This window comes from Neomonachus schauinslandi, chromosome 3 (genome assembly GCF_002201575.2).
Source record: "Neomonachus schauinslandi chromosome 3, ASM220157v2, whole genome shotgun sequence".
NCBI classification, from domain to species: Eukaryota; Metazoa; Chordata; class Mammalia; order Carnivora; family Phocidae; genus Neomonachus; species Neomonachus schauinslandi.
In genome coordinates, this window is record NC_058405.1 from 52,331,607 (window position 1) to 52,353,412 (window position 21,806).

A 21,806-nucleotide genomic window follows, 5' to 3' on the forward strand; every position below is an offset into this window, starting at 1 on the left:
TTTTAATATCCCTGGAATCAGGACACACCTTCAATGGACAGAATCTTACAACAGCTGCTGGCCAGCTAATTATTCTCTGCCCATGTCTGAACTTAGTTTTGTACATCTGTCTGTGGCAAAAAGGGGCAACTACAATCCATTTATGTTTTGGTCAACAAATTAAAGACCACTTGGGAAAAGAATATGAGTCATAGCTATTGCCTTAAAACATTTCAGTCAACCCCTTCTGTTAAAATTAAGTATCAAAACCCAAATGGCTATCAGTAGCTTGGAAGAATATCCTGGAAATAATGGAAGAGCACTCTGTTCTTGACAAAGCACAGAGGATGCGGAGAATATTATGTGAAACAACATAAACATCTACACCTGAACCAAAAAGTGCTTTAGAAGAGTCAGACTGAAGGTGAAGAAGTTTTAAAAATGTTTCCACCACTTATCGCATTTATATTTTCTTTTTTCTGCATACACAAGAGATATATGATCTAAATTAAGTTTAAAAGAGTTCTTTTATTAAGAATAAAATAAAGGGGCGCCTGGGTGGCTCAGTCAGTTAAGCGGCTGCCTTCGGCTCAGGTCATGATCCCAGAGTCCTGGGATCGAGCCCCACGTCGGGCTCCTTCCTCAGCGGGCAGCCTGCCTCTTCCTCTCCCTCTGCCTGCCACTCCCCCTGCTTGTGCTCTCCCTCTATCTCTATCAAATAAATAAATAAAATCTTTAAAAAATAAAATAAAATAAAATAAAATAAAAATGCTAAGTGATAAAGTCATGTCCTAATTTTATTTGCTGCATGACTTTCTTAGTGGAACACAAAATAATGGTGTGTCTTACAATTGATGGCAGATTGGCCTGAATGAAATATAGTATTATTCCAGTACAGAATCACAATTTTTTAAAAAAGAATTTATTTATTTATTTGACAGAGGGAGACACAGTGAGAGAGGAAACACAAGCAGCGGGAGTGGGAGAGGGAGAAGCAGGCTTCCCGCGGAGCAGGGAGCCAGCCCAATGCGGGGCTCAATCCCAGGATCCTGGGATCATGACCTGAGCCGAAGGCAGACGCTTAACGACTGAGCCACCCCGGCGCCCCTGGAACCATAGATTTAAGAGCTGGTGAAACACACAGGGAGTACATATAAATCGAACTGGGGACCAATCAGAAAACGCAGAGATAGCAGTTGTGGGGCTAAATTGTGAAGAGTAAGCAAACTGGTCCACAGGAGAAGGAGGTTCATACAGCATGAGCAAGGCAAGAAAGTATGGCTGCCTCACACAACAAGTCATGCTGAGGAGACCACAAACCATTCTTTATGGCTGGAGTAAAAGGTGAATGTTAGCTGCATGGGTTGAAGCCTCAAACCTGGCTAAGGGAGGTTTGGAGGGGCCAAAAAAAAAAAAAAAAAAAAAGGTGCTAAGCAACAGAATTCGAAATTATCTTCCAAACTATTAGAAGTGATTCAAAGGCTTAAAGCAGGGGGAAAATTAGAAAGAACAAAATTCAGTGTTGGAAGTATGGATTAGGAAAACTCCAGGCTGGAAACAGGTGGAAAGCCTAGAAAGTTAGTGTTGATAACCGAGGTGAGAAGGGCTGAGCCCCAAAAGTAAAGCTACTGTAGCAAGAACACACACAAGGACTGACACAAACACCAATAAAAATGTGAGAAGGTTCTCAGCAATTAAAAAGAACTACTGAAACATGCAACAGTGTGGATGAATCTCAAATGCATTATGTTAGTGAAAGAAACCAGACTCAAAAGGCTGTTCAAATCCATTTTTATGCCATTCTAGAAAAGGCAAAATAGGGAGAGAAAACAGATCAGTGGTTACCCGTGTCAGGGAGGGGGTGACTACAAAGAGGCACAAGGGAATTTTTTAAGCTGATGGAAATGTCCCATTATCTCAATTGTGATAGTGGTTATATAACCAAATTTGTTTGTCAAAATGGACTGATTTTACTATATGTGAATTGCACCTCAATTTAAAAAAAAAACAACAAAAAACAAAAAAACCAAAGGGGCACCTGGGTGGCTCAGTAGTAAGCATCCACCTTCGGCTCAGGTCATGATCTCAGGGTCCCAGATCGTGCCCTGTGTCTGGCTCCCTGCTCGGCGGGAAGTCTGCTTATCTCTCTCCCCCTCCCCCTACTCATGCTTGCTCTCTCTCTCAAATAAATGAATAAAAATTTAATTTAATTTAAAAAAAACAAAAAACACCAAAACTGTGATAAGGTGGAGCACAGACACATTCATTCACAGATAGCCCATGGCTGTTTTTCTACTGCAAGAGCAGAGTTGAGTTGTTTCAATGGGGTCCACCTGGTCCATAAAGACCAAGACATTTATGATCCAGCCCTTTTAAGAAAGAGTTTATCAACCCCATTATAGAGTAATATCACCCATTTGTTTGGTTCTCCTTTAAAAAAGCCCTTAATTGCCCATAAAAGGAATAGGAAGATAGTAACAGAATGTGCATAAACACTCTGTTCAGCCTAACTAGAGGATAGAAATGAGTTGTTTTCTAAATACATCCTGAATTAAATCTCTAAAAGAAGAGAGTATATATTCAGTTCTAAATAACAGCCACAGATTGTTTTTAGAACATTTCTAAAAACCCTCCCATTATATTACCACATCTTCTGATTCAACCTATTGTTTAAATTATATGTTTGATGGTTATTTTTTCTTGTTAAAGTGGCAAGAGACCAGCTTTTTATTGAAGTAATTACTAGCACTCTAAAACTGCTTCTTTACATAACTTCTACATGAAACAACCAGCTTTCCCGTGTATTTGAGGTATGAAGTGTGCATTCAAATAATTAGAGACGTGATCACTTCTTTGAAGCTGCAAAATATAGATAATAAAGCTTGTGGCATTTTTACATAAAAATAAAGCATAAGCACTATGTGAAAATCTTAAAAATGTGGTAAGGAAAGAAATTATATCAGTTGCTTAAAAACAATTTTGATATATATGAGTTGTTTTCATTATTCATTTTTAAAATGAAGAAGTGTGATAAAATGTTAATATGCATAGGCAATAATCACAATGGTGACTTTAAAATTAGTTGAGCATAAACTTGAGTCGCCTTTTCCAATAATGGTGATATATTACAGAGAGTCATCTATACTCTGTTGTTTCCAATAAAGTATATTTGTGAAGCAACTTGTTAGAGTAAAGTTGTAGTTTGTGGCTTTACAATTTGATTTGTAAAATTCCCTGCGTGTGTGATTGCCACCTGCTTATTAGTATCCTGAGGAAATTTACTGAGGTAACTATTCCATACAATGTATAATATTTATAATTTTGTAATTATAAATAACATAATGCACTATAACTTATCTATGAAATTATGACAACATTATAGTTATTGGTCCTCGTAGCATGACTCTGACATTATAAGCAATAAATATGGAATCATATTGAATAAAAACGTCCCTTCAAACTGAAGGGAAATTTTTTTCTGCTAATCTTTAAATGTTTATATGCATTAAATTTTATACTTTGATGGACTGCAATAATTTTTAAAGCACATTCTGTACAAAGGAGGCAGGACACAAAGCAACGTCATTAACAAGGAGAATCTGAAAAAGACCTGAGATAGGAGCCTTAGTAATCCTGGGAGTTGAAAAGGATTGTTCAAGTCAACCATTTTAAAGTTCTTATGTGATGTTGACATATACTGTTCTTTAAAAATAAGTTTTATGATAGAAGAAATTTGAAGGAGCTGAGGTAAGTAAATTCTTCGATACCCTCATGAAGGCTAGTCTCTCTGGGAAAAGAAAAAATACAAAGAAGACAGGAAGGATGACAGATGGTAGCAAAATAAGAAATCAAGAAAACAAGATGAGCTACACAGAATCATGTAGAAAGTCAGCCTCCAAGGTTGAATATTAACCATTTAAGTGAATATAGCTATCTTAAAATCTTGAGAGAAAAGTACAAAGTCAAGGCAAAGACAAGAAGTGAGTAAATAAATCCAAGACATAGAGCAGTAAAAACAAAGGAGAGAATGAAAGAAGGATACTTTCCACTGTATTTGGATAAACAGGAAGAAGTAGATTGTAGATTAGATGGAAGATAGAAAAAAGGATTTGGTTTGAGTTCAGCTATAGGAAGAAAAACTTAGCTAAAAATTAAAAATGACTCTAAGATTTCAAAATGTTTTAGATAGTGATTATTTTCATTAAAAGTCCCATGAACTTATCTGTTCTTAAAATTCTTATTGGAGTTGACTTGGCTTTTATCCAACTAGTACTTTAACAAAAGAAAGATATCTCAGATCTGGTGCTGTTTATGATCGTGCGGAAAGAAATCTGGAAACATGCCCTTATCTGGTTGTGAAGGAAAAGAATAATAACTTGGATTTCTTCAATACTATGAAATCACCAGCTTCAACACTAAAAAAAGAATAACCAGTTAAAAGAATCTGACCTAACACTTGAGCCAAGTGATTTAAGATTTTTACAACCTATTAAACTTACTTTATGTACTACCACAAATTTGTGTTAAGGCTCTGTTTTTCTTTTTCTTCATATGAAATCCAGTTCTAAAAATAGTCAAGTCTAAAAATAAAGCAAAACCCACAGATTAAGTGTAGCTTTATACATGTACAAATAACAGGGAAATCTCCACATCTTCTAGGAAAACAGATGTTGGGTTACTTATTCCCACTAAATTCTCTATGTCAGCTCAAATTTCCAGAAATTTTTCATTAATATGGACTATATTATTATAAAATCCAAACCCATCTTTAATTCTATTAAATTCGTTCCTCTGTCCCACTGAGATCAAAGAGCTCTACTAATAAATAAGAAAATATGAACAAAAAGTCTTATACTATCATGAAAACCAACTGATTAATAGTTTACAAAACTGCAAATGACAATACAGTCCCTAATTAATGCTTTGATCCAGTTCATGGAAAGAAGCTATATGGAGAGAGATGGAAACAAACCTCACCTACATTTTTATATTTCTTTAACCTTTTCTGAAGTCTATGCTTTCAGAAACCACTTTTCTTCTAGATATTTCTGTGAAGACGAATGAGCAGAAAGGCAAAATTGGAAAAGGGGTTTCCAGAATATACGATTAATTTGCGTAATTGTCTCTGTCCCAGTTTTCTCAATCCTTAATGGTAGAATTCTCCTACCTTTGTTTATCCATCAATCAACAAACTGAACAAGAAAGTAAAAAAAACCCATTAAAATAGTATTTTTATTAGCTTGCTGTCACTCTCAAAAATATATAAGAAATCTGTTCTTAAACTACTTCTTCCATATATAAAGAAAACATTCTCAATGGCAGGATACTTTGGGTAAGTTTTCAGCAGAGTTGAGATCTGAACTGATGAATACATACATACTCTCTTGCTTAGTTTTTCTTTTAATGAAAAACAGAATGAGGTGACCATAATTTTCACAGCTCACGTATATAATCTTAGGATAATTAACCACTACCAAATCACCATAAACTGGCTACAGAAACCTAATACAGAAACAGTATTATCTGGAAAAATTTATAAGGCTAAATTATTTTCAGCTTTCATTAGAATGGGAGCTTTTATTTTAAGGTGAAGAAAATAATCATGTGTCTAATTTTAGAAATAATATTCCTAATAAATTAGGTTAGAGTCAGGGGCGCCTGGGTGGCTCAGTTGTTGAGCGTCTGCCTTCGGCTCAGGTCATGATCCCAGGGTCCTGGAATTGAGGGTCCTGGGATAGGGCCCCGCGTCAGGCTCCCTTCTCATTAGGAGGCCTGCTTCTCCCTCTCCCACTCCCCCTGCTTGTGTTCCCTCTCTCGCTGTCTCTCTCTGTCAAATAAATAAATAAAATCTTTAAAAAAAAATTAAATTAGGTTGGAGTCAGAGAGAAAAGAAATGCTATCCTCAAAAGGTCTTCTCCATATGATTTCAAAGCAATGGCACCTGGGAAATAAATTATGCTTGTATTTATCCTTGACCTATAAGTGGGATATAAAATATTAGAGTAAAATTTAACTAATTTGACAAATATATTAATGATTTGGGCCCAACCCCCCAATTATTTGGTAGAAAAGTATTTGCATTGGAAATTAGAAAGGTGATAGTTAACGGGTTGGTGAGATGATAAAATGCCATCCTCAGATCACTTCTAACATGAGGTATGTAAGGGTAGAGACACATGAACTAGCATACTGAGCTAACCATCTGCCTTCTGATCTCTGCAAAGACATCAAGAGGAGTGATTTCATAAGATGTCAGGGTATTCCTCATGGCATCTTCCATATATTAAAGTTTAAGATAACCACTTCTCCCAATTTCCTTAATTCTCTTTAAAAAGCCAGTAGGTCTACAATCAATTTATAAAAACTCATTTCAAAATATATTTTCAGTGGGTTCCAAGACTTGCCACCTCCTGTACAGTGTAGAAATTTATTCTCTTTTCTCTACATGTTTATATCTAAAGACCAAGGATGTCACTACTATTTTAATCTTGTCACCTTTATTTTCTTCGTGATTTCATAAACTTGGATCATAAGCTTCTTCCTAGATTTTATTTAAACTCTGGCCAATTCAACCAATAGGCACAAAGTAACCTAGAGCAGCACTGAAAGGAATCTTCTCAATACTCTGAAGTATGAGCTGCCAACATTTTCTATAACCCAAAGTCACAATAAGTAACTGGTTTAAATGTCATTTTTCAAAAATAATAGCATTCTTAATGTTAAATTTATTTAGTGTCAGTAACAATAAGAAAGTTTAACTAAAGAATAAACTAAAAATGCAAAATTCAACCTAAAATATAAGTAAGTAGTATCATATCCACTTCAAAAATTGTTCAAAGGATCTGCTATGAGTAAAAAGATATCATAACCACCCAAAGACTAACATACAGAATCAATAAATTAGCAGGATAAAAATGTCTTAGGAGGTATCATTACAAACAAATACATGAGAGAAAATTTTACTCTGTAAAATTACCAGCTGTAAGTTTGCTTTTTTTCATACTATATACAACATGTACATTCATAAAAATTATCTATTCAAAAATATTTAGGAATAAATTTAACCAAGAAGATAAAAGACTCGTAGACTGAAAACTATAAAACATTGCTGAAAGAAATTAAAGAAGACAAATATCTGAGAAGACATTCATGTTCACAGATAGAAAGACTCAATATTAAGTTGACAATATTATCCAAAGCGACCTACAGATTCACTGCAATCTCTATCAAAATCTCAACAGCATTTTTTTTTCATAAATAGAAAAACTTATCCTAAGATTCAAATGAAAACTCAAGGGACCCTGAATATCCAAAACAATCCTGGAAAAGAAAATAAAGTTGGAGGTCTCACACTGCCTGACTTTAAAACTTACCACAAAGCTATAACAATCAAAACAGGGTGGTATTGACATAAGGACAGACAGAAAGACCAAGGGAATAGAAGAGAGAGCCCAGAAACAAACTCTCGCCTATATGGTCAACTGATCTTTGACAGGGATGCTAAGACTACCCCCATGAGGAAAAGACTGTCTTTTCAACAAATCGTGCTGGGAAAACTGGACATTCACATGCAAATGACCTGAAGTTTGACCCTTACTTTTCACTGTATACAAAAATCAATACAAAATGGATCAAGGAGTCAAAGACCTAAATGTGAGACCTAAAACTATAACATTCTTAGAAGAAAACATAGGGAAGATTCATGATGTTGGATTTGGCAAAGATTTATTGTATGTAACACCAAAAACACAGGCAACAATAACAAAAAGATAAATTAGTCTTTGTCAAAATTAAAAACTTCTGTGCATCAATGGGTAATATGAAGAGAGTAAAAAGACACCTACAGAATGGGAGAAAATATTTGCAAATCATGACTGAAAATGGGTTATTATCCAGAATATATAAAGAACTCCTACAACTCAGCAACAAAAAGACAACCCAGTTGAAACCCAGGCAAGGAACTTGAACAGGCATTTCTCCAAATAAGACATACAAATGGCCAATAAGCACCTAAAAAGATGCCTAATCTCATTAGTCATTAGGGAAATGCAAATCAAAACTACAAGGAGTTATCACTTCACACACTGCTGGTGGGAATGTAAAATTAGATGCCGCTGCTATGGAAAACAGTTTAATAGCGCCTCAAAAAGTTAAACATAGAATTACAATATGGTTCAAGCAATGTCACTTCTAGGTATATACCTAAAAGAACTAAAAGTAGGGACTCAAATAGGTACTTACACACCAATGTTTATAGTAGCATTATTCACAATAATCAAAAGGGGGAAACAACCAGAGCATTCATCAACATTTGAATAAACAAAAAGTAGTATATCCAAACAACAGAATATTATTAAGCCATAAAAAGAAATGAAATTCTGATTTATGCTATAACATGAATGAACCTTGAAAACATCATACTAAGTAAAATAGAGACAAAATGACAAAAAAGTGTATGATTCTATTTAAAAGAGGTACCTAGAATAGGCAAATTCATAGGGACTGAAAGTAATATAGAGGTTACCAGAGTCTGGGGTTGGGGGGGGATGGGAAGTTATTGTTTAATGAATATAGAGTTTCTCCTTGGAATAAAAAATTTCTGGAAATAAGTCAGACAGAGAAAGACAAATACCATATGATTTCACTTACATGTGGAATCTAAAAAACAAAATGAATAAACAAACAAAAAGCAGAAACAGACCTGTAAATACAAATAACAAACTGGTGGTTGCCAGAGGAGAGGGGATGGGGGGATGGACAAAATGGGTGAAAGGGAGAGGGAGATACAGGAAAGAAAAAAAAAGTTCTGAAAATAGACAGTGGTGATGGTTACACAACACCTAATTCCAGGGAACTGTATATTTAAAAATGATTAAAATGGTAAATTTTATGTATACTTTTCCACAATAAAAAACAGTCTATTCAATGAATACCTAATTGTCTCCCACTGCTGCTGAAACCCATTTGGTTTAGATTTCCAAATTACTCCTAAATGTGTTCTGTGTATGTGTGCACATGCAGGTAAATTGGATCTCTCTTGAAAAGCAGACCCCAATATGTTGTGCACATGAGGTATCCTAGAATGCACTTTCAAAAGTTCCAAATAATTATCACTGTACTCTAATTTGATTGTTGTTATTTACATACATCAAAATTAACAGGTCATAACTCAAGGAAGAATATTCATAAATTCTACTGATGGTACAAATACATATGTTTATAGTCCGAGTACTAAAACCGAATGTCATACCTGATAGAGCATGATGGGTTCTATGTTGTATCCTAAGTTATCTGCAAAGTTCTTAACAATGACTGTTTTTCCACAACCCTACAAATGGAAACACAATCATTCAAGGGACAAGTCGAAATAACCAAAAGCCAGGAAACAGAAATCTGCAGTGAAACTGCAATTCTTACTTTTCCTCCAATTAAACATATGTCCTTAACCATGTGAGACTGCATCATCTCAGCCAGTAGTTGTTTATGGCTTAAAGTTTGTATAAAATGGTCTGATGCACAAGGTTGATTTATTGGCCTGGTCCCAGATGGCACCTATAATTAAAGAGAAGTAAATATAATATGCATATGTTTTTCTCAAAACATCAGTAAAAGGAAGCACATAACTGCCATTTAGAAGCCCCTAATAATTCCTTGCTCAATTCAATTCTATACTGTTTTTGATATTTCAATAGAGCAACAACTATTTTCTCATTCACAGATCTGATCATTTCCATCAGCCCTCCAAATCAATCATCCCTCTAAAATGAAAGCTCGGTGCTGTCAGACATTTTCATAAGAATCATGTCATTTTCAGGCTATTTTTAACTTATAATAACAATGTCACTATTTGAGAATGAAGGTTTTTATCCAAATTCCAGTGCTAAGTACAGAATTTAGAGTCAGTCTACTAGGACTCTCCAAAGTCAGCAATGACCTCTTGATTTCTAAAATCCACATGTCTACAAATCCTTTTCCGCTCTTAGTTTACCACTCAGAAGCATCTGTTCTTAAAATCTTTCTTCCCATCCCTCACACCTACTTCTTTTATTTCCTATCTCCTCCTCCTTAGTCTCCTGGGGACCCTACTAGGAGAAGATTTCTACGTTCTGCTGAGGACTCAGTACTTAATCATACTGTACACAACATGAACCCTGCAGAATTATAAGTTTGGAAATGACAAGATCAGATTTGAGTTTAGGAAAGATCATCCTCGTGGTAACATAGAAGGCTGACTGGAAGGGACTGGAGGCAATGAGGTCAGAAAGCCATTACCAAAGGGAAGCAAATAATGAAAGCTTGTTCACACCTCATGCCTCTGGACATACTGTTTAAACTGCCTAAAGTGTCCTATTACCTTTCCATTCCTGAGCCACTAGAAAACTCCTGTGTCATCCTATAAGACTTAGGTCACTCTATATCCCCACAGCCTTCCAATGCAGTCCTTACTCATCTGTCTCTATTTAGACCATCAGCCTAGTGAGGTCATTCATCTGAAGGAGACAGAAGAGTGTAATGAAAAGTGACCCTGTCTAGAAGTCTCATCTGTGACATTTCTTAGCTGGTGACCATGGGTGAATCGATTACCCTCTTTACATCTCAACTTTCGAATCTATAAAATGGACCTAATAAAACTTGCCTCCAGGGTTACTGGGGGATTTAGTGGCATAATATATGCAAAGAGACAAATACAGTGACTAATACAGAGTGGGCACTAATAATTCTTAATACAGAGCCTGGCTTATAGTAGACATAATCAATGTTCAGTCTGATGAATGAATAATACAGCAACATTAATAAGTATTAATAATACCACATTAAAGCACATAAAAAGCTTCTAATTAAAGTGTGCTCTGGCACATAAGAAGGCAACCGTTTTTCTTTCCTACATTCACTTACAATTCATTTAAGTCTCTGCTTTTCAAGCTGTGTTTCCTAGGGACAGTTTCTCATCACCTCTTGGGGCTCTCAGGGCCCTCAAAGGGTTACAAGAAAGGGAGGCAGAGCGAGCAGATGGAGCTCTGTGACCACATATCCTTCCCTTCTTCTTTTTTTTTTTCAAGATTTTATTTATTTGACAGAGAGAGACACAGCGAGGGAGGGAACACAAGCAGAGGGAGTGGGAGAGGGAGAAGCAGGCTTCCCGCCAAACAGGGAACCCGATGCGGGGCTTGATTCCAGGACCCTGGGATCATGACCTGAGCCAAAGGCAGACGCTTAACGACTGAGCCACCCAGGCGCCCCCTTACCTTCTTCTAAACACTGTGCAACTACAACAGCTCCTCTTTTAAATAGTGCATGTAGCTAAGAATGATTTTATTTGAAAAGAGTGTTCCTTAGCTGTTAAAATATGTTTGAAAACACTATTTCTTACCAAGGACTCGGAATACACAATGCTTTATTCAATACTTGATTTGATTTTCCCAGAGGTCAATTTTGGTTTTTGATGAAAGGCTATCCCCATGTTTCTCCTGAACTTTTCTAGCTTACAAACATACATGACTGTGGAGACAAAGATAAATACAGATACAGATACAGATATATAGATGGGACCCTACAGAACCAGAGATTTATAAGGAGATCATAAGCCCAATTTAGGTCATAAAAATGGGCAGGACAAAGCTCTTAGAAAGCATAAAGCTTGATTCGTTACCTGAATGGTCACCTCTTTTTCTGCTATCCGGATAGTCACGTTAGCTTGTGGGGCAGTGCTCTCCGCAAGCCTCTCCACTCTCACCACCTCTTTAGGAAGCACAGAGCTTTCTGAATCTTGGAGTTCAAAGCGCTACAAAATTACAAGAAAATCATGTAATTTACTTTTTATGTTAGTATTAGTGTTGGGTATCCGGAAGGTTCCATCTTAATTAGAACTGAAACTCACTCTATATTATAAAAGTAGAGATAAAAAATTAATGAGAATTTTTTCCCGTTTTTACAAATGTCATTCTCCTTAAGCCAATTACTAAAGGTGATATGCAAATAGTTCCTAAAATTTACTAAATGACAGGAAAGGGAGTCACTGAATTCCAGTTAACAGTTTGCAGCCTATACTTCCTGTTAATCAAAGGTTCCAGTTTCCTGGAAAGGACGATGAGACTCTTGACAACATGTTAAAGTAAAATAAAACTTATTTTGGTTGATTTCTTAAATCAACTGACGTTAATATTGCCTGAAATTCATGAAACCAGAACTTCCTGGACACCATTCTGCTGTTTGCTTCTGTGGTTAGCCTAACTGATTACAATAAATTATAAGTCTTCCACAGTATCTGGCACAGTGCCTTCTATGGTGTATGTTCTCAGGATTTGTCAAATTGGATGTAAAAGACCAAGACCACTGCTTCTTTCTCCACGTAGACCAATTATCAATGCTCTAACTCTTGGTTACAGCCCTCATACCAGCTAGTTATATAAAGAATGCACACAAAGAACACAAACAAGTATATGGAAAATGAGAATACTAACTGAAAATTAATTAAATCCTATGCCCTAGAATAACAGCATGTTCATTATGAAAAGCTTAACTCATTTTTAGTATTAAGCAGGCAGAAATTATCCGCCCCCACCCCACCAAAATCCTACCTTAGTTTTAGAACATTATCACTATAGTGAAAGAACTGAACCTCAATGCAAGAACAGATCACTGCTTACTAAGCAGAATGACCCAACTCCAGAAAATAGATTTTGGGGAAGAAAATTATTTTCAACCTCAATGTTCTAAGCCAAACAACCCAATTAAAGTCTTTTTGATGTCAGGAGTACTTAAGACAATCACTTACTCCTTTACCCAAACCTAAGAAAAATTGTCTATTTGTGTTCCATTAAAAAATGTAAGTCTTATATAGTATGCATTTTATACATATAAATTCCAGAGTATCACGTAATTTGGTAGGAGTTGCTTTCATGTTGTAGACAAATAACAATTACTGACACTTTAATTTCATGCAAAAAAAACCCCCAAAACGTTACACTGTATTTTAAGGGAGGTTCAGCAGGAAAGGAGTAAGGCCTTAGTCAAGTAATTAAAGTCATTAGAATTTAGAACCTAGAACTGTAAAATTCTAAGAAAACAAATATATTAGCTAAAGCTATGTTTTTAACTCCACCTATAATAACGTCAGCCTAACTTGATATAGGACTGATTGCAGAGCACTTGTATTCCAGAAATGAACACTAATGCCTTGAACCACTTGCTATAACTAGTTATGTCCTTATAAATAATTCAAGCTAAAATATTTCAGTAGAATCAAAATAGTAGGCTAGAATACCCTAAGATAGTAAAAGAACTCAAGTTGCAAGATGAATTACCATCTGCTGGCATAGGAAATTTAAAGGACTGTTAATCAAAAAGGTATCTAAGGAGTAAAATATATAATTCTCACAGACTACATGTTAGCAAGAAGTAGAAAATCAAATAAACCAAAGTGCATTTACTTTACCATTTTACATTAACGAGTAGCTCCTATTAATTCTGGAATGTCAATTAAACAAACAATACTAATGTATTTTTTGATACACTTTCTTTGGAATTACATTATTTGAACTGTGAAATATAATTTAATAAAAGCAAATGTTAATTACATGTTGATCTGCAAGGCCTCCAAACTCACCCTCACAGTTCTCAATCCTGTCCCTCCAAAGTATTAATTTTCTTTATACCTTTTTCTAGGCTGTGGAGCACTAAAAAAGAAATTCTCCATATCCTATTTCCTGGCTACCAAAAAAGTATGTAGCCCTTAGTCTCTGCTAGGCTCCTTTCCAAAGCCAATCAGCAACTAATACAAACCAACACTACTCTCCCTTAGGAGTCATCTGAACCGATTCATTCCTGTGTCAGGTCATCTAGCTGCCTCCTCCAACCACAACAGAGCCTTCAGGTACATACCCCTCCGTTCTTTGCTAGAATATAAACTCCACTGACAAAATTAAAAATGTATCTATTTGGTTCAGTCCAAATCTCCAGAACCTAGAATCATACATGGGGCATAGTCAGTAGTCAATAAAGTCTTCTTACATGAACAAATGAAATTCTTTCCCTTTAATTCTCAAAATCATCTATATTTTCATCAATCCTCACTTCTTTTCCCACCATCTCTGTAGAAAGGACTTCCGCTTTAATTATGAGTGAATGGAAAGCCAGTGAAAGTCTGCTTTCTCCATCTCAGTTGATGATAACTCCATCATTCTAGATGCTGGGTACAAAAATATGTTCTTCCATCATTCCAAACCAAGGCACAATGGTGCTCTGGAAATGTCCTTTCCTGCCTCTCCCAGATCCTATTTCCACAAATATTTTCCATGTATTCCACAGATTACATCCCTTCCTCCTATGAAGATGTTTGTCTTCCCTTTTCAAGAAACAAACAAAAAGTCATTTCTTGATTCTACATAATCCTTGAGTGACCCACCATCTTGTTGCTTTTCACCATCAAACTTATTTTACAAGTATATAATCACTGTTTCCGCTTCCTCATCTCTGATTTACTATTTGGCCCACTGATTTTTTTGGCTGGCGTTCCCACCACTTCACTAGCATTGTTCCTGTTAAGTTCACCAGTTAATACCCTATTTGCCAAACTAAATGACTAAATAAGTTTTCCTCCTATTTTACTGCTCCTTCCTTCTCAGTCCTTCCAGCAGGGTCTTCTTCATTTACCTGACCAGTGCACATCAGCGTACTTCAGGAGTGGACCTTTTACATTTTCTATGTTCACTTTTTAAAATAATCTCATCCAGTTTCAGACTACAAACCATCTGTATGCTCTGACTAGTCTTCCTCTGCCTTATTTGAAGGTTCTTGGCACGCTGTCCAATCCTTAAATGTTGGCTCTTCCAGCGTTCAGTCTTCAGGCAGTATTTCTTCTCACCATATATGCTCCTCTTTGGTTCTTTCATCCGTGTGATCAATTCAACTAACACCCATATATTACTGACTCCCAAGTGCTTATCTTTAATATCAAAATATCTCCAGATCCATGCCCATGTTTTCAAGTCTACTAGACAGACCCACTTGGTCCTACCTAAGAAGGACCGAGAGCCAAGACACGGTACTAGAAGAGCAAATGTACTTGTTACTACACTGTAACAAAAGTATACCACTCTCAAAGTATAGCAGATTCAGAGACAGAGTATTTTAAGATATCCTTAACTAAAAGCGAGGAGTGATTTTATGACTACAGAAACATGTTTTTAGAGTATCAACATCATACAACGAGCACCATCTGAGGAATGAAAGACCATTTTTATAGCTTGTTTGAGGGGAAAAAAAAGGTGTTCCAAATTTTAGCTGACTGTACTTTCAGTGAGTAATAATTTTTCCTTAAAAATTGTCTAAGTGATTACACTAAAATCCAAATGGATATCTAATTCATATTCAACTATCCATTAATTTCTATGACAATGTAGGTCAGAAAATGATTATCAAGGAAAATCATATAATACGTTCTTGGTTTGCTATTATAATAGATATTTCTAATTCTTAATTCAATTATATTTTCCAATTCAAAAATATTGCCTTAATTTTCACCTCTCTTAATTCAAAATTATTTGAGAATATATAAAATTTTGTTCATCTGTGAACATTAGCTTGAGAAAATAGAGAAACTTAGAATAACAAATGGGGCACATGGACTGTCCCAGGACAGATCACAAAAATTATACCAATCACTAGACTGCTACCATTTTTTTTTTAAAGATTTTATTTATTTATTTGACAGAGAGAGAGTTAGCGAGAGCAGGACCACAAACAGGGGGAGTGGGAGAGGAAGAAGCAGGCTTCCCGCCAAGCAGGGAGCCCGATGTGGGGCTTGATCCCAGAACCCTGGGATCATGACCTGAGCTGAGGGCAGATGCTTAAGGAGAGTAATTTAACACTCTGATCTGGTTGTATGTATCAGTGTGTAATGATCTCACAAAAAGAAACTTCTTCTTTAGGTTCAGACAAATGGATTTAAGCTCTCCACTCATCCTTATTTATCTACTAAGGAGTTGGAAAAAGAAGTACTGTTCCTTAACTAGCTATATACACTATTAAGGCAAGAAAAGATAACCACTTTTTCTAATCTTATCTAAAAAATATCATGCCCTTTTCATTTTTTTAGACTCTAAAATGAAATTTAAATTATTTTCTGTTTGTAATATAGACCTTCAGTCATTTTTCTCTGTTCCCCTTAATTATAAAGGTCAAAGGCCAAACAAAATGAAGCAATACTAGCTACGTTCTTTAGAAAACTCAACTCCTTATAGGTATTCTATAACTTTAACTCATTTGTATGACTAGCTGGTTGTTGTTTTTTTTAAATTCCAGTAGAGTTAACATAATGTGTTATATTAGTTTCAGGTGTATAATACAGTGATTCAACACTTTTATACATTACTCAGTGCTCATCATGATAAGTGTACCCTTAATCCCCTTCACCTATTTCACCCATCCCCCTCTGGTAATCATCAGTTTGTGCTCTATACTTAAGAGTCAGTTTTTTGGTTATTACTCTTTTTCCTTTGTCCATTTGTTTTGTTTCTTATATTGCACATGTAAGTGAAATCATATGGTATCTGTCTCTGACTGACTTATTTCTCTTATCATTACATTATACCCTCTAGCTTCAGCCATAGCAAGATTTCATTCTCTTCTATGGCCGAGTAATAAATATTCCATTGTATATATAACTGCCCCAGTTTGCATTCCCACCAACACTGTACAAGTGTTCCTTTTTCTCCACATCCTCGCCAACACTTGTTGTTCTTTGTGTATTTGACTTTAGCCATGTTCACAGGTCTGAGGTGGTATCTCACTGCGGTTTTGATTTGCATTTCTCCGATGATGAATGATGCTGCACATCTTTTCATGTGTCTGTTGGCCATCTGTATATCTTCTTTGCAGAATGTCTGTTCATGTCTTCTGCTCATTTTTTAATGGGATTGTTTGGGGTTTTTTGGTGTTGAGTTGTATAAACTGTTTATATATCTTGGATATTAACCCTTTATTGAATATGTCATTTGCAAATATCTTATCCCATTAAGTAGTTTGTTTTCTGGTTTTCTTGACTGTTTCCTTTGCTTTGCAGAAGCTTTTTATTTTGATGTGGTCCCAATAGTTTATTTTTGCTTTTGTTCCCCTTGCCTCAGGAGACATATCTAGAAAAATGCTGTTATGCCTGATGTCAAAGAAATTACTGCCTGTGATCTCTTCCAAGATTTTTATGATTTCAGATCTCACATTTAGGTCCTTAATCCACTTTGAATTTATTTTTATGTATGATGTAAGAAAGTGATCCAGTTTCATTCTTTTGCATGTAGCTGTCCAGTTTTCCCAACACCATTTGTTGAAGAGACTGTCTTTCTCCCATTGCCTATTGCCTCCTTTGCTGAAGATTAATTGATCATATAATTGTGGGTTTATTTCTGGGCTCTCTATTTTATCCTATTGATCTATGTGTCTATTTCTGTGCCAGTACCATACTGCTTTGAATACTATGGCTTTGCAGTATATCTTGAAATCTGGGATTGTGATCCCAGTTTTGTTCTTCTTTTTCAAGATTGCTTTGGCTATTTGGGGTCTTCTGTGATTCCATACAAACTTTAGGATTGTTTTTTCTAAATCTGTGAAAAATGCTGTTGGTATTTTGATAGGAATCGCATTAAATCCGTAGATTACTTTGAGTAGTATGAACATTTTAACAATATTTGTTCTCCTAATCCATAAATATGGAATATGTTTTCCATTTGTGTCATCTTCAATTTCTTTCATTAATGTTTTATAGTTTTCAGAGTATAGGGGTTTTTTTTTGCCTCCTTGGTTAAGTTTATTCCTAGGTATTTTATGATTTGGGGGCAATTGTAAATGGGATTTTCTTAATTTCTATTTCTGCTTCTTTATTCTTAGTGTATAGATATGCAAAGGATATCTGCATATTGATTTTGTATCCTGTGAGTTTAATGAATTTATTAATCAGTTCTAGTAGTTTTTTGGTGCGGTCTTTAGGGTTTTCTCTATATAATATCATGTCCCCTGCAAAAAGTGAAGGTTTTACTTCTTCCTTACTAATATGAATGCCTTTTACTTCTTTTTGTTGTCTGATTGCTATAGCTAGGACTTCCAGTACTATGCTGGATAAAAGTTGCAAGAGTGGACATCCTTGTCGTGTTCCTCATCTTAGGGGAAAATCTTGCCATTTTTCACCACTGAATATGATGTTAGCTGTGGGTTTTTCACATATGGCCTTTATTATGTTCAGGTATGTTCCCTCTACACCTACTTTGTTAAGGGTTTTTATCATGAACAGATTTGTACTTTGTCAAATGCTTTTTCCCTATCTATTGAAATGATTATATGTTTTTTATACTTTCTCTTATTGATGTGATGTATCACACTGATTGGCTGGTGAATACTGAATCACCCTTGTCTCCCAGGAATAAATCCCACTTGATTGCGGTGGGGGAATGATTTTTTTTTAATGTATTGTTGGGGGCTCTCTGTGCCTCCTGGAGCTGGATTTCTGTTTTCTTCCCAGATTCAAAAAGTTTTCAGCTATTATTTCTGAAAATAAATTTTCTGCACCCTTTTCTCTCTTCTCTTTCTTGGATTCCTATGATGCAAATGTTATTATGTTTGATGGTGCTGCTGAGTTCCCTAAGTCTATTTTCATTTTCTGTTGTTTTTTTCTCTCTCCTGTTCAACTTGATTGCCTTCCATTACTCTGTCCTCCAGGCCGTTGATCCGTTCTTCTGCTTCCCCTAATCTACTATTTATTCCACCTAATGTATTTTTAATTTCAGTTTCTGAATTCTTCTTCTCTGATTGGTTCTTTTTTTTTTTTTCCTATCTCTTTGTTAGAGGTCTCGCTGAGGTCCTCCGCTCTTTTCTCAAGTCCAGTGAGTAGCTTTATGACCATTATTATAAATTCTCTACCAAGCATATTACTTATTTTCATTTCCTTTTCCTCTTTTGCTGTGAATTTGTCCTACTCTTACATTTGGGAAATATTCCTCTGTCTCATTTTGTCTAACTCTTTGTTTCCATGTGTCAGGAAAGTCAGCTACATCTCCAGCTCTTAAAAGTAGTGGCCTTATATGAAGAAGAGGTCCTGTAGTGCTCTGCTGTGTAAAGTCCCCTGTTATCGGAACCTGGCACTCCAGGGGTATCTCCTACCCGTGTGGTGTGCACCACCCTACTATTGTGGCTGAGCCACTTTTGCCTTCAACCCAGTCATCTGCAATGGCTCTCCTTCCCTGTTGTGTGCAGGGTTTGATCCCTGTGTTGTTAGTGGACCAGTCTGGGGCTACCTTGGGCCAATCTGGGGCAAGAGTCACTTTGTTGTGCTGCTCACACCTGTTGGATATGTTTGCACACTGCTAGGCCTGTGGCACTACTTTGGGTGTGCTCTGGCCAAGATGTATTGGAGGGGGTACGTCCACAGAATGTAGGGCAGGGCGCACTATTAGCAAGTTAAGTAGGGTGTGCTGGTGCTCGAAGGTGTCCATGTATCTAGGCTGGGGGGTGGGGGAAAGAAATGGTACCTGCCAGCATTTTTGTTCTTGGAGAGGTCTCCCAAGCATCCCTATTTCTCTAGCACATGCTCTGAAATTAGTAAACAAATCTCCCTCCCATATACTCCAGTATTTTTCAAACTGCTGTTTCTATGCTGTATCTCTGTGGGGCTATTTGGTATGCTGTCTCTTTAAGGGTGGGGACTCAGATTCCTGTCACCCTCTCAGAGCTGAGCCCACAGATTTTCCAAGTTCCAGGTGTTAAGCCTTGCTAATTGTAAGAACTCACAAAATCAGCCCCTTTGGTTTTCAAAGCCAAATGTTATGGAGATTTGTCTTCCCTGTGCAGGTCTCCAGTGCCTGGCATACCTGGTGTGAGGGCCTGTTCTTTTCCTCTCTCTGAGCCCAAGGTGTCCCTCCCTGCCACAAAGAGTCCCCCAGGTCCATTTAGCTCCTGACCACATCTCCCCGCCTTCCTACCCACTTCAATGTGGCCAGAGAGTGGATTCTGCCAGTCTTCAGGTTGTTTTCTGGGTGATTTACACTGATGTGGGTGTTCGCCAGCTGTATCCAGGGGACAAAGTAAGCTTAGGATCTTCCTACTCCGCCATCTTCACTGGAAGTCTAATTTGTATGACTAGTTTTGAAATTAGAGATCAGAAACACATCAAAGAGGCTTCTTTATAAAAATAAATACCTTTGTTCATAACTGACTCTTGCAGGCACTAAATATCTTCTTTCAGTTGTGTCACAAAAAAGTTTACATTGCTTCATTTTATCAGACCTTCCCATGACATGTTCTTCATCCCTGACTATTTACCCTTGTTCTGTAGGAGTTGGGCACTGTGCTGATAGGCATCGAGGGAGCACATCTGGAATCACAGCCTTTTTCTTTTTTTTTTTTTTTTTTTAAAGATTTTATTTATTTGAGAGAGAGAATGAGATAGAGAGAGAGCATGAGGGGGGGAGGGTCAGAGGGAGAAGCAGACTCCCTGCCGAGCAGGGAGCCCGATGCGGGACTCGATCCTGGGACTCCAGGATCATGACCTGAGCCGAAGGCAGTTGCTTAACCAACTGAGCCACCCAGGCGCCCCACAGCCTTTTTCTTAAACACTGTGTGCTCTATTTCAATGACCGATGATGCCAACTTAGTTCAGATGTTGATTAAATCAAAGATGAATTCTAATTCTATTTTTCAGTGCCAAGAATAAAACTTAAAGTGAACTATATAGTTATATTTTCCCTTTGCTTCTTTATGCTTTTCATTTAGAATCTGTCCCCAACTATACTTCTCACATCTATGAGGAACAGCTTTTTATTAGTTTTATTTTTTTATTACTATTATTATTATTATCATTATTGACACCACCAATCAATGAAAATAATGTTTCTTTGGCTAGCTGATATGTGGAAAAAAAAAAAAAAAAACCTGCTAGCGTACCTAGAATCTACTTCTGAGTTCTCACTATTACTACCTACATAAAGAATACAGTGTTACACACAATGAATCATGGAACACTACATCAAAAACTAATGATGTAATGTATGGTGATTAACATAACATAATAAAACAAAACAAAACAAGAATACTTCTTTCTGTACTCCCTTTGTAGATTTTGGGATAGGAAAGAAACAAATACCACTCCATTTGCCTAAGGTGGTAAAATCCTGGCCTCCAGAAAATGAAGGGCCTATACATATAGAAACAACTTAAGTGTTCACATTCTACCTACTCCTTAGAAATCTGCTCCTTAAGCCAACTGTAAAAGAAAAAGAAAAATTGTCTTTCAGAAAAAGGAATTAATTTGGTAAGTCAATAAATCTCTACCAAGAGTCAACATGTTCAAATATGTAGTTATATGATAACATATATTGTGACTGGCCCTTTAGAAAACACTACCATTAAACTATACAATGAGGAAATTATGCCATGCATGCTTTGAAAGAAAATCAGGTTCCATGTATTATGAACCACTTAAGATAAAAATAAGAACTTAATTAGTTTAAATGACAGGTCTATAGCAATTTCCATAGTTTTATATAAAGTGCTTACTTTTCAAGTTAATAATTTAAGTTATAGGCAGATAAATTTTACCTTAGTGCTATATTAGTTATATTTATTTTTAAAATTTTTTTATTTTGAAACACTTTATAGTGGATATTCACTTTTTAAAATGTTTTATCTTAAAATAATTTCAAACTTACAGGAAAGTTGCAGGACTCAGCTGTACGAAGAGCTTCTGTTTTGCCTTCACTCAGATTTCCCAATGATTACCACTGTAGCACATTTTTTCCCTCCCTCTTACCCCAGCAGCAACCCCACACCAGACCATTATCACTGGT

At 36.2% G+C, this 21,806-nt stretch overlaps 1 protein-coding gene across 1 annotated transcript in view; it reads right to left on the bottom strand.

The window, feature by feature from the left end:
• The window catches only part of VWA8 (von Willebrand factor A domain containing 8), a 343,953-nt gene that overhangs the window by 256,863 nt on the left and 65,284 nt on the right, over positions 1–21,806 (bottom strand). The window contains exons 10-12 of the mRNA XM_021697955.2: positions 11,630–11,761; positions 9,397–9,531; positions 9,230–9,307 (exon numbers count right to left, since the gene is read on the bottom strand). Coding sequence (XP_021553630.1) covers positions 9,230–9,307; positions 9,397–9,531; positions 11,630–11,761 — 345 coding nt within the window. The remainder of the gene's footprint in view (positions 1–9,229; positions 9,308–9,396; positions 9,532–11,629; positions 11,762–21,806) is intronic.